At 43.2% G+C, this 27,656-nt stretch overlaps 3 gene segments (V, D, J or C); all 3 read right to left on the reverse strand.

The window, feature by feature from the left end:
- Positions 1-27,656, reverse strand: part of LOC101277626 (Ig mu chain C region membrane-bound form-like) — a 296,190-nt gene that overhangs the window by 233,059 nt on the left and 35,475 nt on the right.
- Positions 1-27,656, reverse strand: part of LOC101270024 (immunoglobulin heavy variable 3-23-like) — an 89,010-nt gene that overhangs the window by 33,973 nt on the left and 27,381 nt on the right.
- On the reverse strand, positions 11,598-12,099 carry LOC101271248 (immunoglobulin heavy variable 3-23-like). The segment is given in 2 exon segments: positions 11,598-11,911; positions 12,016-12,099. Coding segments are annotated over 2 exon segments (360 nt in total).

Raw genomic sequence — 27,656 nt, forward strand, 5'->3', positions numbered from 1 at the left:
GTAAAGCTGTCACTGTTTGCAGATGACATGATACTATACATAGAGAATCCTAAAGATGCTATCAGAAAACTACTAGAGCTAATCAATGAATTTGGTAAAGTAGCAGGATACAAAATTAATGCACTGAAATCTCTGGCATTCCTATACACTAAGGATGAAAAATCTGAAAGTGAAATCAAGAAAACATTCCCATTTACCTTTGCAACAAAAAGAATAAAATACCTAGGAATAAACCTACCTAAGGAGACAAAAGACCTGTATGCAGAAAATTATAAGACACTGATGAAAGAAATTAAAGATGATACAAATAGATGGAGAGATATACCATGTTCTTGGATTGGAAGAATCAACATTGTGAAAATGACTCTACTACCCAAAGCAATCTACAGATTCAATGCAATCCCTATGAAACTACCACTGGCCTTTTTCACAGAACTAGAACAAAAAATTTCACAATTTGTATGGAAACACAAAAGACCCCGAATAGCCAAAGCAATCTTGAGAACGAAAAATGGAGCTGGAGGAATCAGGCTTCCTGACTTCAGACTATACTACAAAGCTAATCAAGAGTTTTTGCTACTATGTGACAGTTAAGGAGGGGTCAATCAAGACAGTATGGTACTGGCAGAAAAACAGAAATATAGATCAATGGAACAGGATAGAAAGCCCAGAGATAAACCCACGCACATATGGTCACCTTATCTTTGACAAAGGAGGCAGAAATGTACAGTGGAGAAAGGACAGCCTATTCAATAAGTGGTGCTGGGAAAACTGGACAGCTACATGTAAAAGTATGAGATTAGATCACTCCCTAACACCATACACAAAAATAAGCTCAAAATGGATTAAAGACCTAAATGTAAGACCAGAAACTATCAAACTCTTAGAGGAAAACATAGGCAGAACACTCTATGACATAAATCACAGCAAGGTCCTTTTTGACCCACCTCCTAGAGAAATGGAAATAAAAACAAAAGTAAACAAATGGGACCTAATGAAACTTAAAAGCTTTTGCACAGCAAAGGAAACCATAAAGAAGACCAAAAGACAATCCTCAGAATGGGAGAAAATATTTGCAAATGAAGCAACTGACAAAGGATTAATCTCCAAAATTTATAAGCAGCTCATGCAGCTTAATAACAAAAAAACAAACAACCCAATCCAAAAATGGGCAGAAGACCTAAATAGACATTTCTCCAAAGAAGATATACAGAGTGCCAACAAACACATGAAAGAATGCTCAGCATCACTAATCATTAGAGAAATGCAAATCAAAACTACAATAAGATATCATCTCACACCAGCCAGAATGGCCATCATCAAAAAATCTAGAAACAATAAATGCTGGAGAGGGTGTGGAGAAAAGGGAACCCTCTTACACTGTTGGTGGGAATGTAAATTGATACAGCCACTGTGGAGAACAGTATGGAGATTCCTTAAAAAGCTACAAATAGAACTACCATATGACCCAGCAATCCCACTACTGGGCATATACCCTGAGAAAACCATAATTCAAAAAGAGTCATGTACCAAAATGTTCATTGCAGCTCTATTTACAATAGCCCAGGGATGGAAACAACCTAAGTGTCCATCATCGGATGAATGGATAAAGAAGATGTGGCACATATATACAATGGAATATTACTCAGCCATAAAAAGAGACGAAATTGAGCTATTTGTAATGAGGTGGATAGACCTAGAGTCTGTCATACAGAGTGAAGTAAGTCAGAAAGAGAGAGACAAATACCGTATGCTAACACATATATATGGAATTTAAGAAAAAAAAATGTCATGAAAAACCTACGGGTGAAACAGGAATAAAGACACAGACTTACTAGAGAATGGACCTGAGGCTATGGGGAGGGGGAAGGGTAAACGGTGACAAAGCGATAAAGAGGCATGAACATATATACACTACCAAACGTAAGGTAGATAGCTAGTGGGAAGCAGCCGCATAGCACAGGGAGATCAGCTCGGTGCTTTGTGACCGCCTGGAGGGGTGGGATAGGGAGGGTGGGAGGGAGGGAGATGCAAGCGGGAAGAGATATGGGAACATATGTATATATATAACTGATTCATTTTGTTGTGAAGCTGAAACTAATATACCATTGTAAAGCAATTATACTCCAATAAAGATGTTTAAAAAGAAAAAAAAAAAGAAAAAAAAGAAAAGTAGAAAACCCATGGGAAAAAAAAAAAAGAAAAAAAGAAAACATGGCCTGGGAAATACCCGTGTGTATAAATGACAGGCAGATAAAAAGTTAAAGTTAGAAACACAATACATTAAGTTCAATGAAATTTGTTTATAGGTCAAAGCACATAGAAACTAACTGGGCTATAGTTTAATTCTTGATTTGTATATTATTTCTATATTAAAGTATATCTTAAAGAAGTCAGTGCTTCTTAATTCATCATGTCATTTTAAAATTTTAAATATTGTTCTGATACAACACCAAAAGCTTGAACTATAAAAAAAAACACTGATATATTACACTTTATCAAAATTAAAACTTCTGCTGTTCAAAAGATACTGTTAAAAAGAAGACACTGTTAAGAAAATTAAAGTACCATTCATAAACTAGAAGAAAATATTAGCAAACCATACGTCTTATAAAGGACTTTATCCAGGATATATAAAGAACTCTCAAAATTCAATAATAAGGGGAAAAACTCAATTAAAAAGTGTGCAAAAGGACAGTTCACCAAAGAAGATATACAGATATCAAATAAGTATGTGCAAAGACATCAGCATTATTAGTAATCAGGGAAATGAAAATTAAGATCATAATGAGATACAACTTGACACCTTTCAGAATGTCTAAAATCAAAAAGACTGACCATATCAAGTGTTGCTGGAGAGGATGTGGAACAATTGGAACTTTCACACATCATTGCTGGGAATTTCCAACCACTTTGGAAAACAGTTTGGTATATATCTACACAAATACTTGGACACAGATATACAGAGATTTATTTGCAAAAATAAAAAACTGGAAACAACCCAAGTGTCCATCAAAAAGTGAATGGAAACAAATTATAGCATATTTATTCAATGGAATACTGCTCAGCAATAGAAGGGGTCTAAGAACACAGAAACATGGATAAATCTCAAAATAATTTTGCTGAGTAAAGGAAACCAGACATAAAAGCACATACTGTATGATTCCATTTATACAAAGTCCCAAATAATGCAAATGCATCTGTAGTAACAGAAAGAAGATCAGTGGCTTCTGGGGAACAAGTGAGCAGAGGGACATTTAAGAGAAGATGGAGGAATTACAAAGGGCCATAAGGAAACCTTTGGGGGTTATGGATATGTTTACAATCTTGACTGTGGTAAAAATTCATGGATGCATACAGGGGTCAAAAATGAAAAAAACTGTTTACTTTAAATATGTGAAGTTTATTGTATATCAATCATACATCAATAAAGCCATTCTAAAAATAAAAAAGAAAATTTTTCTGCAAAAGACACATCAAAGTCTTCATTGTTTATTATTCTGAGTTGTTTAAAATAAAACCTTATTTTTAACATAGAACCTTATTTGACCCCTCCTTAACTGTCACATAGTAGCAAAAACTCTTGATCAGCTAACAAGGCCAATGAGAGTCCTATCTAAGTAAACCTCTGAAAGCCCAGATTGAAGTAGCTTAGTTTCTTTATGTGATAACCAAATAGGACTTCTACAAAAAAGTTCAAGTTACATATTAAAATATCACTCTACAAAAAAAAAAAAAAAAAAAAAAAGAAATTGCAGTGGTGGAATCATTGCACTATGAATTTGTCAAAATATATACAGTAAGAGGAGAACCTTTTTAATATAAATATAAATTTCATTTAGAAGTTCAGAGACTGAAGGATGGAACGATGCACACTGTATACATGATACCTAATATCATAGTGAATCTATGAATTAACATGGCTGAAGAGGTGGGAAAATAGGTTTTGACCTAAATGACTTTGGAAATGAGTGGAGTCTGAAGGCTAAGTTCTAAGCCACTGCACGTAAGCACTAGAGCCTGGTGGATAACGGTATTTCCATCAGGAGTCAGGCTAAGCATTCAGTTACTACTGTGCATGTGGAATTGAACAATTAGTAGCTGGATGGCATCGGTGGAGCCAGTTTTCTCACTGTTGGATGGAACGTAACAGACAAGCAAGGTGGAAAGTCTGGATTTAACCATGTGATGTTGCTCTAGGATTGGAGATGTAAGAATTGTCTCACATTTACCTTAACACAGGTCAAAAGGTGAGATACAGAGCTAGTTGCAGATGTGTGTGTGTATACGTGGGGTAGTGCACACAGATATATTTCCAAGGTCTTTTAGCTTATAGGGTCTAGAGCCAATGCTCCCAGTAGACAGGACACCAGCATTAGTATCCTAATACCCAATCTTCTGATTCCTATTACTATTCTCCAGAAAAGGATCTGCAACTCAGCTGAGGCATGGCTAATTCTAGGGCCAGAGAAGAGAATACACATAATTATACTGCAGATTCTTGCAGCACCAGAAAGTGAGGAAGTCTTCACACAAATGGATGGGGGCCCGTAGAGAGGATACAGGAGACAATCTGAAAGAGCTCCTCATGGCTGACAAGTGGTCACAATTACAGAAGCAGAGAAAATGCCTTAGTATATAACCTTAACACAAGGTATGAAACAAATACCTTGATTCATACTTATATAAAGAGATTGAATAAATATATCTAATGGGGAAGGTAGGATAAATGTCCCTTAAGGAATAACTTCAGGTACCTCATCATGGTCATCCTCCCTTCAAGAAGGTGCACTTAACCCTCCATCCCTGAAAGTGGCCTGGAGTATGGACATGGCAGAAATTATGGGTGCCCTTGTGTTACATGATGAATTTTTAGATATAATACCCCAAACATCATTTGTAATATAAATTTGTAATTTTTCTGTATCCATTAAAAATTCTGTACTAAAAACAACAATAGCAACAGAAAGAATAACTTCACTGATAAGGGAATTAGGCACAGACCTGGAGAATGTGCTTTCTACTATCATATTCATATGGACTTGTATCATGAATATACAGCAAATTAACAGCTCAACAACAGCAATAAATAATGAAAATAATGTACACTGTGCCAGTGATCTGAAGATACTTACACATAGAACAGATAAATGTTTTAACAGGATTCCTCATTAAGGAAACATAAAATAACACCATGACGAGATACTGCTACTCACTTATTACAACAGTTAAAGGCAAAATAAAAAAAAATTTAAATACTGGGGATGATGTAGAGCAAAAGGCCCCTCATCCGCTTGCTGGAAGGATGCCAGTGGCCGCCAATTGGAATATATTTGTCGATTTCTTAGAGAGAAAACCAGACACTCATCAAGTGATGGAGGAGTGAGCTAGAAGAGTATTTACAAAAGTTTTAAAAATATTTATGTTAATACAAATAACTTCATACGGGTGCTTGTATCATCTTTACACCTTCGAGCCTTTACCACTCCCTAAAAATGGGTTATGTAGTCAGTTTTTATGGTTATTTTCCATACGACTAGGATATACTTGTTTCTGTTCCCTTTTATCTATCTCTCTGTTTTATCTAATTATTTATTATCAATGTCCACACTAGATAAAATGGTACAGGAAACACAGCTCACATGTTACAGCCCAGCCTGTGTCCCGACATTTCCAAAGGTCCCCTGAGCAGAGAATGCCTGCAGTGCTGTATGGACGTCAATTTCCGAATATCAACATGACTCATTCTATTCAAGTGAAAGGAGTTGCATCAGACAGGACTGGAGAGATTTTCAGGATGAGAGGAATTGGAAATCCATCTGATGCTGGAAAGCAGATTTAAAGTTCAACAGTAAAAATTATTTATGTCATTAAACGATTAAACACTTGACAACTATTAACAGAAAGTAGTGACCTAACCTTCAAATAAAGGTCTCTTGGAGAAATATTTCTGTGTGGCTCTTCCAAAGATAGATGGGGAAAGACAGACAAGCCTGACTCCATGAAAAAGTCTCAAGTTTAGAGACAAGAAAGTTCCCTGGAATCATTGTGGATGAGGCTTCCAGGGGTGGCAATGATCCAGTGGAGAAACCACAGCTTCTGAGAGAAAATCCCTCCATCCCATCCTCTGCCCCTGCCCTGAAATGGGTCCTCTTGTTTCCTGAAGACCCTGATCGCCCCCTGGTGGTTGGAGCGGCCCCTGCAGGGAGGGTCGTGTCTGGACTCACCCTGACTTCTCACTGAACCAACTGGGACAGTAACACAGGGCTGTGTCCTAGGTCATCACGGAGCTGAGCTGCAGGGAAAACTGAATTTGTGAGGTGTCTCTGGAGGTGGAGAGTCATTTCTGGAGAGATATCTTGTATGCTGTGCTATTCCCAGAACCAAAGCACCCCAGTCTCCTCAGTGCTTTCCCTGGGGTTGAGGGATCCAGTCCCAGCAGCCAGCACTGTTTGTGATGGAGAATCCAGAGACTGAGCGGGTAAGGGAGAGGATCTTCAATAGTCCTGGGCCCGATTCCTGCACCAGCACCTGGGACACGTCACCTGGTGAAGGAGAAACAAGGAGACACCCAGTTCACAGAGGTCATCCCATAACTCCACCTTCCTCAGACCCAGGAGATGCTCACAGCTGAGGGATGCCAGCAAGAGGAGGAATGACCAGAAGATTTTCATGTTCATTTTGATTAATGCTTTGACTTTCAGAGAGTTATGTCAGTGAAGATGAGAACCCTGACTCTGAGTAGCACAGGTGCTGTGCTTTCCCCTTGAGCCTGAGTGTGATGTGCAGGTGGGAAGCATGTCTCCATATAAAGATGGTCCCGGCTGGTCCTTCTCTAGGGCTGTGGAGGAGGGTGCTGGCTGAGATCCAGGGTGGATACCGCTTCATGTCACCTCTGAAGAATGGGTGATGTTTCTTTTCCAATACGATACTTACATTTCCATATATGTCTATCTGCGTCTATATTACAGGTGTACTCGTTGGCTAGTGTGGCCATTACAGAATAACAGACTGGGTGGATTAAACAACAGCAATGGATTCCTCTCAGGCCTGGGGGCAAGAAGTCGAAGGTCAGGGTGTCAGCAGGTTTGGGTCCTTCTCAGGCCTTTCTCCTTTGCTTGCAGATGGACGTCTTCTCACTGAGTCCTCAGATGGTCTTTTCTCTGTGTGTCTGTGTGCATCCGTGCTTTACTTGTCTGTTCTTTATTCCTCTTCTTAAGTGTGACAAAGACCCCTGACCACCCCTTAGCCAACAGGATCCTTGTAATTCTCTTCTCAAGTAGTCTTGACCTGTGGGCTTTGTGTTTATATGTGCATGGCCAGGTTTTGTCAAGAGCCCTGCTAAGTGAGAATAATGAGAATCCCCTACCCTTGAACTCTGATCACCCACAGTATATGATCAAAGCCATCAAACCTCCTATCACCCACACAGTATCTGATCACCCTGGTCTCCCTTTACAAGAATCCTTTTGAGTCTATGTAACCAGAATCCCCTTGGCTTCTATTTCTTCTGTTCATAATTTTGAGTGCAGTCCACTCCACCGGCTTTTTGACCATAAGCCCCCACTTGCCAGGCTGTATTTGGAATTAAGGCAAGTTTCCAAGGCTGCATCCCATATGCAGCAGCGAGTTTTGTCTTCATGTTCTGCATGAGATTTATATTGGATACATGAATATCAATCCCACAGCCCATGGCCATATAATCATGCCTGAATGAAGCTGATGTCTCATGTATATTTTCCCTAAGTCCACTCACAGCCATTTGTGCGTAGGGACACTAGACTGTTCCTCAGCCTTATGCCTGGGACTACTTTAAACAATTGCCAAGAATCACAGAAATGTGAAAAGCATGGCACTAATTTGACCCCAGAAAGTGCTCAAGTACAGGACGGGAGTTGAAACAAGAAAAGAGAGCATCACCTTGACTGACCTCAGCTGGGAATGTGTGTGTGTGTGTGTGTGTGTGTGTGTGTGTGTGTGTGTGTGCGCGCGCGCACGTGTGTTGCGTGATTCAAAGAAGCAGCTGCATTGTAAATGTCCGTGAATGACCACAAAATGACAATTTTTTATTTTGGGGTGCTCATAAAAGCTAGAAGTAGGTGAATTTGCAGATATGGGATCTGTGAATAACGAGGATAATTGCATGTGCAGTATTGGAGCGCTCTGGCGGTAGAGTCTATAACACTGCCTGCTGCAGAATTCAAAATGTTTGTGCAGGTTGCCTGAAAGCAGGAGGGTGTGCCTCTTCTTTCCACAGGTACAAAAACCAAAAAACAATTCATACTGTTTAAAAGTCTCATGTGCGCTCTCAGGATATTTACAAGTTTCACGAACTTCAGGCTCAAATTGAACATTATGGTGAGCCGCAGGGTTGTTCTGAGCTCCTTTAAGAAAAAGGTAAATAAAGAAATGATAAACAACGTTAATTCTTTAGTATTATATGTGTGTGCACATATGAGTATATTTATACACAACTATAATAAAAATAAAAATTAAGCAAATATATACACGCACACAAAATTTTCTAGACACTTCATAATCCACAGCAATGAAACATTAGGATACAGAACAGGGTCTCTGGTGGAGCTCCTGGGCAGGAAGAGGAAAGCACATGTTCTAACACGAATTCCCTCCCAGCCCATATATGCACCTGCCACAGGCCTCAGCCCTGCACTTTGTGGGTCCTCCACGTCCCCTAGTGGTTACGGGCCTCCGTGCAGGGAGGTTTGTTTCTGGGCTCACACTGACTTCCCCTCACTGTGTCTCTAGCACAGTAATACACGGCTGTGTCCTCAGTTGTCAGGCTGCTCAGTGATAAGTAGACTTGGCTCTTGGAGGTGTCCCTGGTGATGCTGAGCCGGGACTTAAGAGTTGGGTTATAATATGTGCTTCCACCACTACCCATCACACCAACCCACTCCAGCCCCTTTCCTGGAGGCTGTCGGACCCAGGCTACAGCACTGCTGGTTAGTGAGAATCCAGAGACAGTGCAGGTGAGGGAGAGGGTCTGTGAGGGCTTCACCAGGCTGGGTCCCGACTCCTGCAGCTGCACCTGGGACAGGACACCTGTGGACAGAGAGAACCACGGTGACTCATGGGCTCAGATGCAGCTTCCCCATGTGTTCACGTCTGTATCCCTGAGACACTCACCTCTGGGAGCTGACACCAGGAAGAGGAAGAACCACGGTGGATTCATCTTCTTGCAGATGAGATTCCTGAAGCCCAGAAATTCTTTCAAGCATGAGGAGAAACCCGAATTTAAGCGAACAGGTACTTTGATTTTTACCTTGTGACATAAGGGTATGTTTGCATATGGGAGGGACCAGTCTATAAAAAGCAGAAGGTAGTGAAGGGAGGTCCCAGTCTCTGGGGCTCCACGTGACGAAGGTGCTGACTGTGCCCTCAGAGAACTCAGCCCCCACCTGGGGTCCCCTCCCTATGCCTGGGGGACTCTGTGTCCAGGAATGAAATGATGCTGAAGGTCTAGTCAGGAAGTCAGCTGTGCTCAAGGATTAACGGCAGATTTGGGGAATAGACTTTAATCCCGTGGATGTATATATTTCACATAAATACCCATCACACATTCAGGGTCCTCCAAGATGTCAGACACAGACTCTTGTTTTTTCCTTTCTGCATTACCTCCTGTTTATTAGCTGGATGGGCAAGTATTTGACACAAACCATACATGTAATAATGACATTGAATTCAGACAGAGTCAGGTAAAATTTAATGTTTATCATAATTCACAACGGATTTCGTGTTTCCCTTAACTTGGGTGAACATTTCTTCACCTGAAACAGTTTAAATTTTATCAAGAGTTGCTCTGGAGGTGGATTTACTCTTAACAACTAAACACACCGTGTATTTTGTGGACAAGGTAGTCATTCTTGCTGAGATGGTCATGGATCCCAGCACTGCTGACGTGGCCAGTAGCCTGAGCTGCCTGTTTCCTGTGCACAACTGAATGTCTGCAGGAACACTGCGAGCTTCAAGGCTCCTTCCTTGTGGGTGGACGTTGAGGATCCCCAGGGCTAGCAAGGTCTAAGAACAGACAGCTCCTGGAAGCTCCTCAGGACTCCAACCTGCTGGGCAGGTGACTTGGTCACAGTGCACAGACTCACAAGCCGGCTCATGGGACATGGACAAGAATATTGTCTGCAGCCCTTGAGGAGGAACTAAAGGTCCTTGATTTGCTTAATGAGCAAACTATTATTATTTAGTCTTGTTGGACAGTTTTCCCTTCTTTCTGCATTTGCTCTCTTCTCTGATTAAACTTATTCTTTGGCTAAATATTTTTCCACAGAACAAAGGCTGGTGGAAGGCATGAGGTGAAGGACAATTTCATTTCCACGCCTAGATGTGGGGAGAGCACCTTTCACATGGGAGGTTTATTTCTTGCTTCAGGGTGACAGGGAGGAAGGTCAGAATGTCCCTCTGCACTGGCTCTGTCTTAAGTCACTTTGAGGCATATTTTCGGGTGACCCTCCCTGGGCGCCAACACTCAGGGTCTTTTTATTATTTTTTTTCCACATATGCACACCAAGCATGTGATGTAGGTGTCGGTTTACCTGCATCTTACAGATGTGAAGCTAAAGTGCAGCCTGGACTTGGCATGTGATGTGCTGGAGAGCACACATCAGGACACAGTGAGACCTCCTGTCAAGGCCTGGGCTTCTCCACCCTCGACGTGGCCACCTCTGCAAAGGTTCCTGGACAGAGGTGGGCCTGCCTGTAGGTCTGCAGGACTCTTCGTTGAACGAGAAGCTGTGGGGCTTTCCTGCATTTTAGTGCTCACATAAGATGCTGTGGTGAAGAAAGGAGAATAGATTTGTTTTCAGCAGCTTCTGAAAATTCATGTTATTATCCACCTGACTATAAGCTTTCCTACCAACTACATATATGTCTATTGGTAATAGCTTTGATGATGAATATTTGATATAAAATAAACTGCACAGTAGAAGAGGATGCAGGTCTTATATAAGCATATAGGGATTCTATTGGCCCTGGAAGCAAGGAGCACATGTGGAAACACCCCCACCCACGTCCCCTCTAACTGACATCTTTCCCAGCGACCCCTGAGGATCCGGGGCTGCTCAGCGCATTTATGCTTCTCATGCAAGAGGTTAGGAGGCAAGTCAACAGGCAGCATCCTGGCAGGGACAGCTGGTCTACAGTAGGGCAGGGCTGAGATATCACAATGAGGAAGGAAGAATATGTTCAACTCTTTATACATCCGCTGGAATAGTTTGGAAACGGGTCAATTTAGACAAGAATTAGACAAGGGAAAACCTGAATATATAACTTTGAGTCTCTGCCTTTCATATATGACATTTATTCCCCTATTTCAAAAAGTCTTTGTAATTGAGAGACTGAATGTTTAAGTCAAGAACCATGGATGAGTACAGAGAGGTTCCCCAGGGAAAACTGGTATATGGAGAGGAAACCCCAGACCCTTAGAGGAAAGCAGCCCTTAACTACCATCTGCACCTGCTCCTGGGGCTGAACCACACAGCAGTTGTATGTCCTGAGTTCCCCCTGCATCCCCCCTCCTGTCTCCCTGCAAGGAGGTTTGTGTCTGGGCTCACACTGACTTCCCCTCACTGTGTATCTTTCGCACAGTAATACACGGCAGTGTCCTCAGATCTCAGGCTGTTCATTTGCAGATACAGCGTGTTCTTGGAGTTGTCTCTGGAGATGGTGAATCGGCCCTTCACAGAGTCTGCATAGTATATGCTACCACCACTACTAATACCTGAGATCCACTCCAGCCCCTTCGCTGGAGCCTGGCGGACCCAGCTCATGCCATAGCTACTGAAGGTGAATCCAGAGGCTGCACAGGAGAGTCGCAGAGACCCCCCAGGCTGCACCAAGCCTCCCCCAGACTCCACCAGCTGCACCTCACACTGGACACCTGCAAACACAGAGACATCCTGGTCAGGAGATTGTCACACATCCACTGATTCCCTCACTCACATCCACTCACATCCTCAGTGTCTCTTGCTCTCCATAAATTACCTTGTAAAATAGCCACAAGGACAACCCAGCTCAGCCCAATGTCCATGGTGAGTGTTCTGTCCTGAACCCTGAATGGGAGCACGTGGGAATCTGGGGCTGGAGCTCCTCTCCCAGAGCTGCAGGGTCAGGGCTGGGGCTGCTTTATATCAGCAGAGGAAGGACCCTATTTGCATGACCTTCTAGTATATAAGAGGCTATGTCGTTGAATGTCCTCAGAAAGGGCAGGGTCTCAGAGTACGTCTCAGAGTCTTGGATTTTGTGGTGTTGATAGCAACTGGGAAATATAACTTTCATTGTGTGATTGTTCCAGAGTAAATCCTTAGGACCCATATGTGATCTTACATGTGCACTCACATCCCGTGATGTAGCTGTCATTGTTACCCTCATGTTAGAGGTGTAAACTACACCCAAGGAATGGAGGGTGTGTGTAGTGTCCAAGGAGAAACAAGGGGTGACCGTTAGATCCAGCATCTGCTCCTGAGCTCTGGGCCAGGCTGCTCCCTGGAACCTACTAGAGGACAGAGTTGGAGTTTCCGGGTGAATTTTGCAGATCCCCCTCTGTAATGAGGTCATGATGACTTTGCTCGCTTCTCGTGTTTACCTAAAACATATGGAGAGGTTCAGGGTTGATGAGAAGTATTTTCAAGAGTCTCTTATGTTTCAGTATCTTCCCTTCACTCCTTCCCTCCCAAGTCATGCATTTCTTCATTTGTAATTACTTTAATGAGGTTCTTGACATGTAACAAAGCGCACACACTCAGAATGAACACTGCGATGAATACTGACGGAGGCATAAGCATTATCAGGAGAGAACAAATCAATTCCTCTCATTATTTTCAGTAGTTTCTGGGTTTCCTCCTTCCTGTCCCTTGTTATCTTCCATCCTGTCCCCACATCACCATTGATCTTCCCTTGTTCCTTCAGGTTACTTTTCATTTTCTAGAATTTATAAAAATCGGAACATAACATATGTTCAAAACAAAAAAATATATATATATATTTTTTTATTGATATGGCTTATTTTACTCAGCACAAATATTTGTGAATACTCTCATGTTTTTGTGTGCATCAAGAATCCTGGTTTTAATAACAGGTTGCATTTCAAGAACGATCATAGCATGATTGGCTTATTTATTAAGCTGATGTGTGATATTGGAACTCTTTCCAGTTTCTGGGTGTTACAATAAGGCTGATACTCGTCTTGGACATGCAGAGAGATGAGAAGCTGAGAAAATGCTTCTTATTTAGTGTTCTTAAAACAGCCTCAAAATGGGGCAAGTTGCACATTATCAAAATCTCACCAATATATCAGATAATTATAGAACGAAGACAGCAACAAATTTAAATCTTGGAGAGAGACAAGTGCTCACAGAATAACAAAGACGAAGATTGTTAATGCTGCCATAGGCTGCTGAATGGAACAAAAACTACTACAAGATTAAACTAGAAATGGATGTTTTGAGGTCAAGTGTGGTTAGGGTGTAATAGTGTCCCAACGTCTCCTAAGTAACTACCTCGCCAGTGTCAGCGTGGTCCTGCTAAAGTGTGAGTCAGATGGTGTTAAGTCTCTACCCACACAGGTGTGTCTTCTTACCTGGGACAGCCCAAGATTCCTGCCTGAGCTGTTAGGTCCTCCTGCATCCTGGGGAGGACCTTGGCCCTGGACTTGGATCTGCACTGTTTCATAGCATCTCCGCTCACAGTGTGACCTTTGCCCCCACATCCAGTCTCACTGTGCCATATACTTACCACATATGAAATAGGATCGCAGGCGGAAATGCATAAGAATGTTCCAGGTGCTGACTCATGCACAAAACACTGTCACAAACCCTGACAGTTTACACTGACAGCAGCTCTTTACTTTGTTCACCGTCTCTGCTTAGGGAGGGCCTGGAGGAGAAGCCCACCCTTCCCCATGCAGGCTCGCTGTGAGAGGCTCAATTTCAGCTACAGGATCTGCTCTTGTGATGCACACTCATGTGTAAGGGGGGGTGACCCTGACTGTAGGTTGGGGGCTCAGCCAGGTCTGAGAGCTGGGCCTTGGGTCCACCTCGTGTGGACATTGCCTGGGCTCTGATATCCTTTCAGCATGATGCCTGGGTCAGCTGAGTGGTCTCTGCATCAGAGCCCATTCTCCGTGCAGTCACTCACACACCTGGACAGAGGTTAATGTAAGACCCCAACGTCATGCTCGTAATATTTACATAACTGACTTGAAACTTGTATCTCCATCATCGACTGCCCATGAATTATTGTGGTCTCTTCATTTACAACTGAGAAAAAATGCAAGCAACAAATACATTCTTCCATAAATTAGTACATAAACAATGCGTGATGTATCCATGCTGTGGAATTGTAGTCAGCAATTTAAATATTAAACTATTATACCATGAAAGGACATGAGGGAATCCTAAATGCATATTGTTATTTAAAAATTCGGTCTGAAAACTTTCAATTTCATCTATTTCACATTTGGGAAAACTTCAGTCTATATATAAAGCAAGCAGATGAGCATTTAGCAGGAACTGGGGAGAAGATGTTTGATATGTGAAACATGGGCAATATTTAAGGATAGTGAAATTCTTCTCTATGAAATTGCAGTGGTGGAAACATTGCACTATGAACTTTTCAAAATATATATAGTAATAGGAGAAAGAGTGAACCTTATTGAATATAAATATAAATTTCATCTTTAAGTCAGAGACTCAAGGATGGAACGATGCACACTGTATAGATGATACCTAATATTATAGTGAATTTTTGAATTAACATATTAATTAACATGTTAACAATTAACATGCAAACATTTACATTAACATGTAACATTAACATGTAAACAACCAACATTAACAATTAACATGTCTGAAGAAGGTGGAGAAATAGGTTTTGACCCAAGTGACTTGGAAATGTGTGGTGTCTGAAGGCTAAGTTGTAAGCACTACATGTAAGCACTAGAACCCGGTGGATAACGGTATTTTCATCAGGAATCCGGCTAAGAATTCTGTTACTACTGTGCATGTGGAATTGAACAATTAGTAGCTGGATGGCATCGGTGGAGCCAGGCTTCTCACTGTTGGATGGAAAGTAACAGAGAAGCAAGGGGGAAAGGCTGGATTTCCCCAAGTGATGTTGCACTAGGATCGGAGATGTAAGAATGATCTCACTTTTACCTTCACACAGGTCAGAAGGTGAGATACAGAGATAGTTGCAGACGTGTGTGTGTATACGTGGGGTAGAGCACACAGACATATTTCCAAGGCCTATTAGCTTATGCGTCTAGAGGCAATGCCGCCAGTGGACAGGACACCAGCATTAGTGTCCTAGTACCCACGCTTCTGGTTGCTAATGCTATTCTCCAGAAAAGGATCCACGACTCATGTGAGGCCTGGCTAATTCCAGGGCCACAGAAGAGAATACACATGATTATCCTGCAGATTCTTGTGGCACCAGAAATTAAGGAAGTGTTCACATCAATGGATGGGTGCCCGTAAAGAGGATACAGGAGACAATCTGAAAGAGCTCCTCATGGGTGACAAGCTGTAACAATTACAGAAGCAAAGAAAATGCCTTAGTATATAACCTTAACACAAGTTCTGAAACAAGTATCTTGATTCATACTTATATAAAGAGATTGAATAAATATATCTAATGGGGAAGGTAGGATAAATCTCCCGTAAGGAATAACTTCAGGAACCTCATCATGGTCATGCTCCCTTCAAGAAGGTGCACTTAACCCTCCATCCCAGAACGAGGCCTGGCATAGGGATGTGGTAGAAATAAAGGAGTGTCCTTGAGTTTCATGATGAATTTTTAGGTATAATATCCCAAACATCATACATAAAATAAATTTGTAGTTTTTCTGTACCCATTAAAATTTTTGTCCTGAAACCTACAACAGCAACAGTAACAATAACTTCACTGAGAAGGGAATTAGGCACAGACTTGGAGAATGTGCTCTCTAATATCATATTTATAAAGGACTTGTATCATGAATATACAGCAAATTCACAGCTCAACAACAGTAACAAAAAATGAAAATAATGAACCCTGTGCCAGTGATCTGAAGATACTTCCGCAAAGAAGAGATAAAAGGTTTGAACAAGATTCTTCATTAAGGAAACATAAAATAACACCATGACGAGATACTGCTACTCACTTATTACAACAGTTAAAGGCAAACTAATAAGAAATTCAAATATTGGGGATGATGTAGGGCAAAAGGCCCTCAACCGATTGCTGGAAGGAATGCCAATGGCCACCAATTGGAATATATTTGTCAATTTCTTAGAGAGAAAACCAGACACTCACCATGGGATTGAGGAGTGAGCTTGAAAAGTATTTACCAAATTTGTTTGAATATTTATGTTTATTCAAATAACTTCATACGGGTGCTTGTATCATCTTTACACCTTCGAGCCTTTACCACTCCCTAAAAATGGGTTATGTAGTCAGTTTTTATGGTTATTTTCCATACGATGATTATATACCTGTTTCTGTTCTCTTTTATCTATCTCTCTATTTTATCTAAATTTCTATTATCAGTCTCCACACTAGATAACAAGGTGCAGGCAACACAGCCCCCATGTTACACCCAGCCTGTGTCCCGACATTTCCAAAGGTCCCCTGAGCAGAAAATGCCTGCAGTGCTGTATGGACATCAATTTCTAAATATCAACATGACTCATTCTATTCAAGTGAAAGGAGTTGCATCAGACAGGACTGGAGAGATTTTCAGGATGAGAGGAATTGGAAATCCATCTGATGCTGGAAAGCAGATTTAAAGTTCAACAGTAAAAATTATTTATGTGATTAAACGATTAAAAACTTGACAACTATTAACAGAAAGTAGTGACCTAACCTTCAAATAAAGGTCTCTTGGAGAAATATTTCTGTGTGGCTCTTCCTAAGATAGATGGGGAAAGACAGACAAGCCTGACTCCATGAAAAAGTCTCAAGTTTAGAGACAAGAAAGTTCCCTGGAATCATAGTGGATGAGGCTTTCAAGGGCGGCAATGGTCCAGTGGAGAAACCACAGCTTCTGAGAGAAAATCCCTCCGTGACATCCTCTGCACCTGCCCTGAAATGGGTCCTCTTGTTTCCTGATGACCCTGATCGCCCACTGGTGGTTGGAGCGGCCCCTGCAGGGAGGGTCCTGTCTGGACTAACCCTGACTTCTCACTGGGCCTCCTGGGACAGTAACACAGGGCTGTGTCCTAGGTCATCACAGAGCTGAGCTGCAGGAAACACAGAATTTGTGAGCTGTCTCTGAGGTGGAGAGTCATTTCTGGAGAGACAGCCTGTGTGCTGTGCTATTCCCAAAACCAAAGCACCCCAGTCACCCCAGCCCTTTCTCTGGGGGCTGAGGGATCCAGTCCCAGCAGTCAGCAACGTTTGTGATGGAGAATCCAGAGACTGAGCGGTTAAGGAGAGGATCTTCAATAGTCCTGGGCCCGATTCCTGCAGCAGCACCTGGGACAGTACGCCTGCGAAGGAGAATCAAGGAGACACCCACTTCACAGATGTCACCCCATAACTCCACCTTCCTCAGACCCAGGAGATGCTCACAGCTGAGGGATGCCCGCAATAGGAGGAATGACCAGAAGATTTTCATGTTCATTTTGATTAATGCTTTGACTTTCAGAGAGTTATGTCAGTGAAGATGAGAACCCTGACTCTGAGTAGCACAGGTGCTGTGCTTTCCCCTTGAGCCTGGGTGTGATGTGCAGGTGGAAGCATGTTTCCATATAAAGATGGTCCCTGCTGATCCTTCTCTAGGGCTGTGGAGGAGGGTGCTGGCTGAGATCCAGGGTGGACACCGCTTCATGTCACCTCTGAAGAATGGATGATGTTTCTTTTCCAATACGATACTTACATTTCCATATATGTCTATCTGCGTCTGTATTACAGGTGTACTCGTTGGCTAGTGTGGCCATTACAGAATTACAGACTGGGTGGATTAAACAACAGCAATGGATTCCTCTCAGGCCTGGAGCCAAGAAGTCTAAGGTCACGGTGTCAGCAGGTTTGGGTCCTTCTCAGGCCTTTCTCCTTTGCTTGCGGATGGACGTCTTCTCACTGAGTCCTCAGATGGTCTTTTCTCTGTGTGTCTCTGTGCATCCCTGGTTTACTTGTCTGTTCTTTATTCCTCTTCTTAAGTGTGACAAAGACCCCTGACCACCCCTTAGCCAATAGGCTCCTTGCAATTCTCTTCTCAACTAGTCTTGACCTGTGGGCTTCTGTGTTTATATGTGCATGGCCAGGGTTTGTCAGCAGCCCTGCTAAGTGAGAATAGTGAGAATCCCCTTCCCTTGAACTCTGATCACCCGCAGTATTTGATCAAAGCCATCAAACCTCCCATCACCCACATGGTATCTGATTAACCTGGTCTCCCTTAGCAAGAATCCTTTTGAGTCTATGTAACCAGAATCCCCTTAGCTTGTATTTCTTCTCTTAATAATTTCCAGTCCACTCCAACCCACCGTCTTCTTGGCCATAAGCCCCCACTTGCCAGGCTCTATTTGGAATTAAGGCAAGTTTCCAAGGCTGCATCCCATATGCAGCAGCGAGTTTTGTCTTCAGGTTTTGGGTGAGCTGCATATTGGAGACATGAGTATCATTTCACCACCCATGGCCATATAACGCATGCCTGAATGAAGCTGATGTCTCATGTATATTTTCCCTAAGTCCACTCACAGCCATTTGTGCGTAGGGACACTAGACTTTCCTCAGCCCTATGCCTGGGACTACTTTAAACAATCACCAAGAATCACAGAACTGTGAAAAGCATGGCACTAATTTGACCCCAGAAAGTTCTCAGTTACATGACGGGAGTTGAAACAAGAAAAGAGAGCATCACCTTGACTGACCTCAGCTGGGAAAATGTGTGTGTGTGTGTGTGTGTGTGTGTGTGTGTGTGCGCGCGCATGTGTCTTGCCTGATTCAAACAACCGGCCACATTCTTAATGTCCGTGAGTGACCACAAAATTGACAGTATTTATTTTGTGGTGCTCATAAAAGCTAGAAGTAGGTGAATTTGCAGATTTGTAATCTGTGAATAACGAGGATAATTGCACGTGGAGTATTGGAGCACTCTGGCATTAGAGTCTATAACACTGCCTGCTGCAGAATTCAGAATGCTTGTGCAGGTTGCCTGAAAGCAGGACGGTGTTTCTCTTCCTTCCACATCTACAAAAACAAAACAACAATTAATACTGTTTAAAAATCTCATGTGCATTGTCAGGATATTTACACGTTTCACAAACTTCAGGCTGAAATTGAACATTATGGTGAGCTGCAGGGTTTTTTTGAGCTCCTTTGAGAAAAAGGTAAATAAAGAAATGATAAACAACCTTAACTCTTGAGTATTATATTTGTCTGTGTATATGAATATATATATACACAACTATAATAAAAATGAAAAGCAAATATGTATATGCACACAAAATTTTTTAGACACTTCATAATCCACAACAATGAAACATTAGGATACAGAACAGAGTCTCTGGTAGAGGTCATGGGCAAGAAGAGGAAAGCACAGGTTCTAACACGAATTCCCTCCCAGCCCCTCTCTGCACCTGCCACAGGCCTCAGCCCTGTACTTCTTGGGTCCTGTGCGACCCCTCGTGGTAACGGACCTCCGTGCAGGGAGGTTTGTGTCTGGGCTCACACTGACTTCCCCTCACTGTGTCTCTCGCGCAGTAATACAGGGCTGTGTCCTCAGTTGTCAGGCTGCTCAGCGATAAGTAGACTTGGCTCTTGGAGGTGTCCCTGGTGATGCTGAGCCGGGACTTAAGAGTTGGGTTATAATTTGTGTCTCCATCATTCCACATGATACCAACCCTCTCCAGCCCCTTTCCTGGAGGCTGTCGGACCCAGGATACACTATCGCTGGTTAGTGAGAATCCAGAGACAGTGCAGGTGAGGGAGAGGGTCTGTGAGGGCTTCACCAGGCTGGGTCCCGACTCCTGCAGCTGCACCTGGGACAGGACACCTGTGGACAGAGAGAACCACGGTGACTCATGGGCTCAGATGCAGCTTCCCCAAGTGTTCACGTCTGAATCCCTGAGAAATTCACCTCTGGGATCTGACACCAGGAAGAGGAAGAACCACAGTGGATTCATCTTCTTGCAGATGAGATTCATGAAGCCCAGAAATTCTCTTCAAGCATGAGGAGAAACCCGAATTTAAGTGAACAGGTACTTTGTTTTTACCTTGTGGTCTAAGGGGATATTTGCATAAGGGAGGGACCTTTTTATAAAAAGCAGAAAGTAGTGAAGGGAGGTCCCAGTCTCTGGGGCTCCACCTGAGGAGGGTGCTGACTGTTTCCTCAGAGAACTCAGCCCCCACCTGGCGTCCCCTCCCTATGCCTGGGGACTCTGTGTCCAGGAATGAAATGATGCTGAAGGGATAGTCAGGAAGTCAGCTGTGCTCAAGGATTAACGGCAGATTTGGGGAACAGACTTTAATCCCATGGATGTATATATTTCACATAAATACCCATCACACATTCAGGGTCCTCCAAGATGTCAGACACAGACTCTTGTTTTTTCCTTTCTGCATTACCTCATGTTTATATCCTGGATGTGCAAGTATTTGAGACAAACCATTCATGTAATAATGACATTGAATTCAGACAAAGTTAGGTAAAATTTAATGTTTATCATAATTCACAACGGACTTCGTGTTTCCCTTAACTTGGGTGAACATTTCCTCACCTGAAACAGTTTAAATTTTATCAAGAGTTGCTCTGGAGGTGGATTTACTCTTAACAACTATACACACTGTGTATTTTGTGGACAAGGTAGTCATTCTTGCTGAGATGGTCATGGATCCCAGCACTGCTGACATGGCCTGTAGCCTGAGCTGTCTGTTTCCTGTGCACAACTGAGTGTCTGCAGGAACACTGTCAGCTTCAGGGCTCCTTCCTTGCATGTGGACGTTGGGGAATCCCCAGGGCTAGCAAGGTCTAAGAACAGACAGCTCCTGGAAGCTCCTCAGGACTCCAACCTGCTGGGCAGGTGACGTGGTCAGAGTGCACAGACTCACTCCTTCTAGAAGTGTTCATTTTTACTCTCCCTGTCACAGCAAGTGACATTGGAGCTCAGGGAACACAGTTCCCACTGCACTGGATGAGAGAACATGCATGATTCTTGGAAGTAAACCTTCACAGTGAATGGCTTGCAGAGTATGTGGGTGTCATGGTCAGAGGAAAGCCCCCACTTCAGGAAGCAGGTTCTTTTGGAAAGTCCACCTGAGAGCTTTCCCGAGTCCCTGGGTCAGTGAGTCCTGGGACTGTGCCTGAGGTCATATAAGTAAATGGTGCTGGAGAGCAGAGCACAGTTCCATCGCATCTCGCTGTGGGCACTGAGGATGTGGCCTCACCATCTGCATTTCAGTCTGCAAGGATGTAAACTGGGGATCACGATGGTAATGGTATGTCTGAAATTTATAGTGGGGTTGCCAGGGGTGCTGAATGTTGACATGAGTGTCATCAGTGATGTTACTTCTCCTGGGAACCAGAAAGACCAATGTGAGTCCCCACCTCTGACTGACACCCTGTACATGTAGCCCTGGCTCCACTCCTGCCCTGAGAGGTCACACCTGTGGGTCTGGGGCAGGTCAGCTCTCCCTCAGCCCAGTGATTTCACCTGTACACTGACTGATGTTGAGCCTGCTGTCTCTGAGAAGATATTTACTCCATACTCTTTCATGAACACAGTACGATACTTCTTCTAGCTTTTCCAATAATATTTGCAGAGTAAATTAAATACTAAAGAATCTGCCTGCTTGAATGTCGATAATAGGAGAGCCAATCACAGTGATATGGGCAAGAATCAGAGGACAAGTCTGGACCCTGTTGTCAGGACCTGAAAATTGAGCTGATACGCTGTGGGATAGGGGAGCGGAAGCGATGGCATCTAAAACCTCGAATCAGGTGGGTCCATTACTCAGCAGGTGGAAGAAGGGCCTGCATTTGTACAGATGCCCCAGCATCTGACCTGCCCTTCTTGAGCTGGTGGATTAAAGGAGATCCATCCAAATTCGTGTTAACATAGAAGGATATATAGCAGGTGTCTTTATGTTTCAGTGGATGGGGATGTGTTGTTAGGGTCCCTTTTACCCTAGGAAAAATATGTTAGTTCACCAGCACTAAAAAAAGTTATTTTTCCTTTGTGGAGCAAATTGGAGGAAATTGTGTCTGGAGACTGGATCATATGATAATGCTTGAGGGAATATCTATTAGAGATGCCCAGTGGGTGATGGGAAATGAAGTGGGGAGATTTCAGTCATCTTGCTCTGCAGGTTACCAGTGATGGTCACAGCAAGAGGGCCTGACCATCGTGATGGGAGGGAGAAGGGCTGATGGTGTTGGCTTCTTGGGGACCTTGTGGACAGGTCCTTCTGATGGTCTCTGTGTTTTACCTTATAAACTCTTGAGGGGATAAGCTCAGAATGAGGTGTGAGTTTCAGCAACATTGGGACCAGAGTGTTTAGGTCATTTAGTATCTTTTCTGGAATCATTGGACAAAGAAGAAGCGGGAACTATAATTGGAAATCAGCAGCGTCCTTGTGTGATATTTGATATGTTGCCTTAGACGTTACTAAATGTAGAGACATTCGCTGTCCTCACATTTCATTTTCTAGGTCCACTTGGAATCCAGTTTCAAATGTGAGGGATGTAATGAAACATTTATTATGAAACAACATGTTGTCTAAGTATTAAGAGGTATAAGTAAAAATTTTGGAAATGTGTTACTGAAATTGTAATTGTCTAACTCTTCTCTGGGGCAACATAAATTGAAATTAATAATAATAATTCAAGGTATTGATTTTGTTTCAACCATTGCTAAATCCATTGAATCATTCAAGTTACAATCATTCATAAACTGAGATCCATCACAGGTAAAATTTATTGTTAGGAAACGGTCATTCTAACTGATGAAATGTCACTCTCTCATCAAGGATCTGTGTCTCTGTGGACACGCAGCACAGTTCTCACCAGCAACACAGGAAGGAGGGTACGTTGGTACATTTCTGTTTTTCCAGAAGAGCATCTCTGAAGAAGTCCCTCCTCTGTTTTCTCATTCCCTCCTTGTGGTATCTGAATGAGGCGTTGAGTGTACCGTGACATGTTCCCACATAAAGTTCCCATGGCTTAGGAAGTGAAAGTTTAACTTCACTTTTCATTGTAATAGAAACAAAACAACAAATATTTGAGAAGCATAAAAAACACATTTGAAATTTACCCAGAGGTAAGCTAGAGATTGGAAGAAAATATTTGCAAAAGGCATATCTAGTATATCTGATTGTTATCTAATATGTACCAAGAAGCCTTAAACTCAACAATAAGAAAGAAACCAAAGGATTAAAAAGTGGGCTAAAGTCCTTAACAGACACCTGACCAAAAAGACAAAGAGTTTGCAAATAAGGCTGTGGGAGAACATATGTCACAGGGAAGTGCCAATGAGAACAAGGACACATCCCTGAAAACTTACAAGAGTGGATCAGATCAGGACTCTGAGAACCTTAAACACCTGCAGGGTGTGAAGCAGCAGGGGGTCCATTCACAGCTGGTGGGGATGCAGAACGGGGTGCACCTTGGGAGACATTTTGGGGGCTTCTTGCAAAACTAAACATACTGTTATCTATGTTTCAGCAGTAGTGCTCCTTTGTATGTATGTGAAAGACAGTAAGACTTTAGTCCAGAGAAAACCCTGCACACGATGCTCACTTAGCATTATTCATATTTGCCACAATTTGGAAAAGACCAAGAGGTCCTTTCATAGGGAATGAGTAATAAACTGTGTACATCCAGACAATGGACACTGAAATGTCACACCGATTTGGAAGAAATATCGAATGGTGAGATGGAAATGCAGAAAAGAGATGCCAGAAAAAAACACCTGGCAAGGTGATGTCAGCAGAGTGACAGTGGCCGTGAGGACTGAGGATCCTAAGAAGTTGTACAGCGTGAGGCTGAAGAGAAGACAACTTGGACATGTCAGGAGGGAAATCTCCTCCTCTGCCCCTCTTGAGTTCCTGAGGCTGGGCTGATAAAATATTGACAAAGACAGATTAACAGGAGAAAAGAAAAAATTTAACCATGGGCATAGATGGGCCATAGAAATGGACCCAGAAGTGACCAAAGCAGGCAGCACTTTACATTTTTAGACAAAGATGCAATATTTGTGAGGAATTGGTAGAAGGAGGAAATGTGTGCTTTTGGTTCTCAATTAGTGAAGAAACTAAGCAGGGTTTGGGCTGGCGTAGTCATTAAAGAAGGAGCAAGGTTGTTCATAGAAGCAAGGTTGTTCATAGAAGGTTCCAGGCCTGAATTCCCATCCCTGGTGATAAGAGTGTCACTCTGCAAAGGAAAGCAGGGTCCGGCTGCTGGGTCCTGAAAAGCCAATAAAGAGGCAAAGTTGGTGAAAGGAAAGTTTGCTTTATTTTGGCTGCACCCGGGGGTGGGGGACAGACTTCTCTCCAAAGGCCACCCCTCACTGAGCATCTGTGGGAAAGGGCTTTTATAGGCGGAAGGAGGGGCTACGGGCAGAAATGGCAGAGTGAACTGTGACAGTCGTCTTGCAGTTGGTCATGTGGTGGTCTGATCAGCCTCCTCTTGATTGTTTTAAGTAGAGTTAATCTTCAGGTCCAGGGTCGGTTTGTTCCCATTTCTTTGAGGCCAGTTCTTGCAATTGTGGCAGCTTATGTCATGGCTACAGTCTGGTCATCATGGAGTTAACTTCTTCCTCCTGGTGGGAGGTTCAGTATCTATAAGACGGCTCATAGGACATGGACAAGAATATTATCTATAGCCCTAGAGGAGGAACTAAATGTACTTTATTTGCTGAATGACCAAACTATTATTATTTAGTCTTATTGGAGAGTTTTCCTTTCTTTCTGCATTTGCTCACTTCTCTGATTAAAATTATTGTTTGGCTAAATGTTTTCTACAGAAAAAAGGCAGGTGGAGAGCATGAGGTGAAGGACCGTTTCACTTCCACGCCTAGATGGGGGAGAGCACCTTTCTCATGGGACGTTTATTTCTCGTTTCAGGATGACTTGGAGGAAATTCAGAGTGTCCCTGTAGTGGGCTCTGTCTTAAGTCACTTGGAGGCATATTTAGGGGTGGCCTACCCTGGACCCCAACACTCAGGGCCTCTTTTATTATTTTGTTTCTACATATGCACACCAAGCATGTGATGTAGGTGTCGGTTTACCTGCATCTTACAGATGTGAAGCTAAAGTGCAGCCTGGACTTGGCAGGTGATGTGCTGGAGAGCACACATCAGGACACAGCGAGGCCTCCTGTCCAGGCCTGGGCGTCTCCACCCTGGTTATGTTCGCTCCTGCAGGGGTTCCTGGACGGAGGAGGGCCTGTATAGTGAGGCTGCAGGACTCTTCCGGGAAGGAGAACTTGTGGGACTTTCCTGCATTTTAGTGCTCACGTAAGATGCTGCGGTGAAGAAAGGAGAATAGATTTGTTTTCAGCAGCTTGTGAAAATTCATGTTATTATCCACCTGACTATAAACTTTCCCTACCAACTACATATGTGTCTATCGGTAATAGCTTTGATGATGAATATTTGACATAAAATAATCTGTACAGGAGAACAGGATGTAGGTATTACCTAAGTGTATAGGGAGTGTATTGAGCCTGGAAGCAAGGAGCACATGCAGAAACACCCCCACCCACGTCCCCTCTAACTGGCATCTTTCCCAGCGACCCCCTGAGGATCCGGGGCTGCTCAGCGCATTTATGCTTCTCATACAAGAGGTTAGCAGGCAAGTCAACAGCCAGCATCCTGGCAGGGACAGCTGGTCTACAGTAGGGCAGGGCTGAGATATCACAATGAGGAAGGAAGAATATGTTTAACTCTTTACACATCAGCTGGAATCATTTTGAAACGGGTCAATTTAGACAAGAATTAGACAAGGGAAAACCTGAATATATAGCTTTGAGTCTCGGACTTTCATATATGACATTTTTCCCCGAAATTTGAAAAGCTTTTCTAATTCAGAGACTGAATGTGTAAGTCAAGAACCATGGTTGAGTACAGAGAGGTTCCCCAGGGAAAACTGGTATATGGAGAGGAAACCCCAGACCCTTAGAGGAAAGCAGCCCTTAACTACCATCTGCACCTGCTCCTGGGGCTGAAACACCCAGTTGTATGTCCTGAGTGCTCCCTGCATCCCCCCTCCTGTCTCCCTGCAAGGAGGTTTGTGTCTGGGCTCACACTGACTTCCCCACTGTGTATCTTTCGCACAGTAATACACGGCAGTGTCCTCAGATCTCAGGCTGTTCATTTGAAGATACAGCGTGTTCTTGGAGTTGTCTCTGGAGATGGTGAATCGGCCCTTCACAGAGTCTGCATAGTATGTGCTATCACCATCCCAACTAATAACTGAGATCCACTCCAGCCCCTTCCCTGGAGCCTGGCGGACCCAGCTCATGGCATAATGATCAAAAGTAAATCCAGAGGCGGCACAGGAAAGTCGCAGAGACGCCCCAGGCTTCACCAAGCCTCCCCCAGACTCCACCAGCTGCACCTCACACTGGACACCTGCAAACACAGAGACATCCTGGTCAGGAGATTGTCACACATCCACTGATTCCCTCACTCACATCCACTCACATCCTCAGTGTCTCTTGCTCTCCATAAATTACCTTGTAAAATAGCCACAAGGACAACCCAGCTCAGCCCAAAGTCCATGGTGAGTGTTCTGTCTGGAACCCCGAATGGGAGCACGTGGATATCCCGGGCTGGAGCTCCTCTCCCAGAGCTGCAGGGTCAGGGCTGGGGCTGCTTTATATCAGCAGAGGAAGCACCCTATTTGCATGACCTTCTAGTATATAAGAGACTATGTCATTGAATGTCCTCATAAAGGGCAGGGTCTCAGAGCAGGTGTGAGAGTCTTGGATTTTGTGGTGTTGATAGCAACTGGGAAATATAACTTTCATTGTGTGATTGTTCCAGAGTAAACCCTTAGGACCCATATGTCATCTTACATATGCACTCACATCCCGTCATGTAGCTGTCATTGTTACCCTCATGTTAGAGGTGTAAACTACACCCAGAGGAAGGGAGGGTGTGTGTAGTGTCCAAGGAGAAACATGGGGTGAGCGTTAGATACAGCATCTGCACCTGAGCTCTGGGCCAGGCTGCTCCCTGGAACCTACTAGAGGACAGAGTTGGAGTTTCCGGGTGAATTTTGCAGATCCCCCTCCTGTAATGAGGTCATGATGACTTTGCTCTCTTCTCTTGTTTACCTAAAATATATGGAGGGGGTCAGCGTTGATGAGAAGTATTTTCAAGAGTCTCTTATGTTTCAGTATCTTCCCTTCACTCCTTCCCTCCCAAGTCATGCATTTCTTCATTTGTAATTACTTTAATGATGTTCTTGACATGTAACAAAGCGCACACACTCAGAATGAACACTCTGATGAATACTGACAGAGGCATAAGCATTATCAGGAGAGAACAAATCAATTCCTCTCATTATTTTCAGTAGTTTCTGGGTTTCCTCCTTCCTGTCCCTTGTTGTCTTCCATCCTGTCCCCACATCACCGTTGATCTTCCCTTGTTACTGCAGGTTACTTTTCATTTTCTAAAATTTATAAAAATCGGAACATAACATAT

The sequence above is a fragment of the Orcinus orca genome, chromosome 2 (assembly GCF_937001465.1).
Source record: "Orcinus orca chromosome 2, mOrcOrc1.1, whole genome shotgun sequence".
NCBI lineage: Eukaryota > Metazoa > Chordata > Mammalia > Artiodactyla > Delphinidae > Orcinus > Orcinus orca.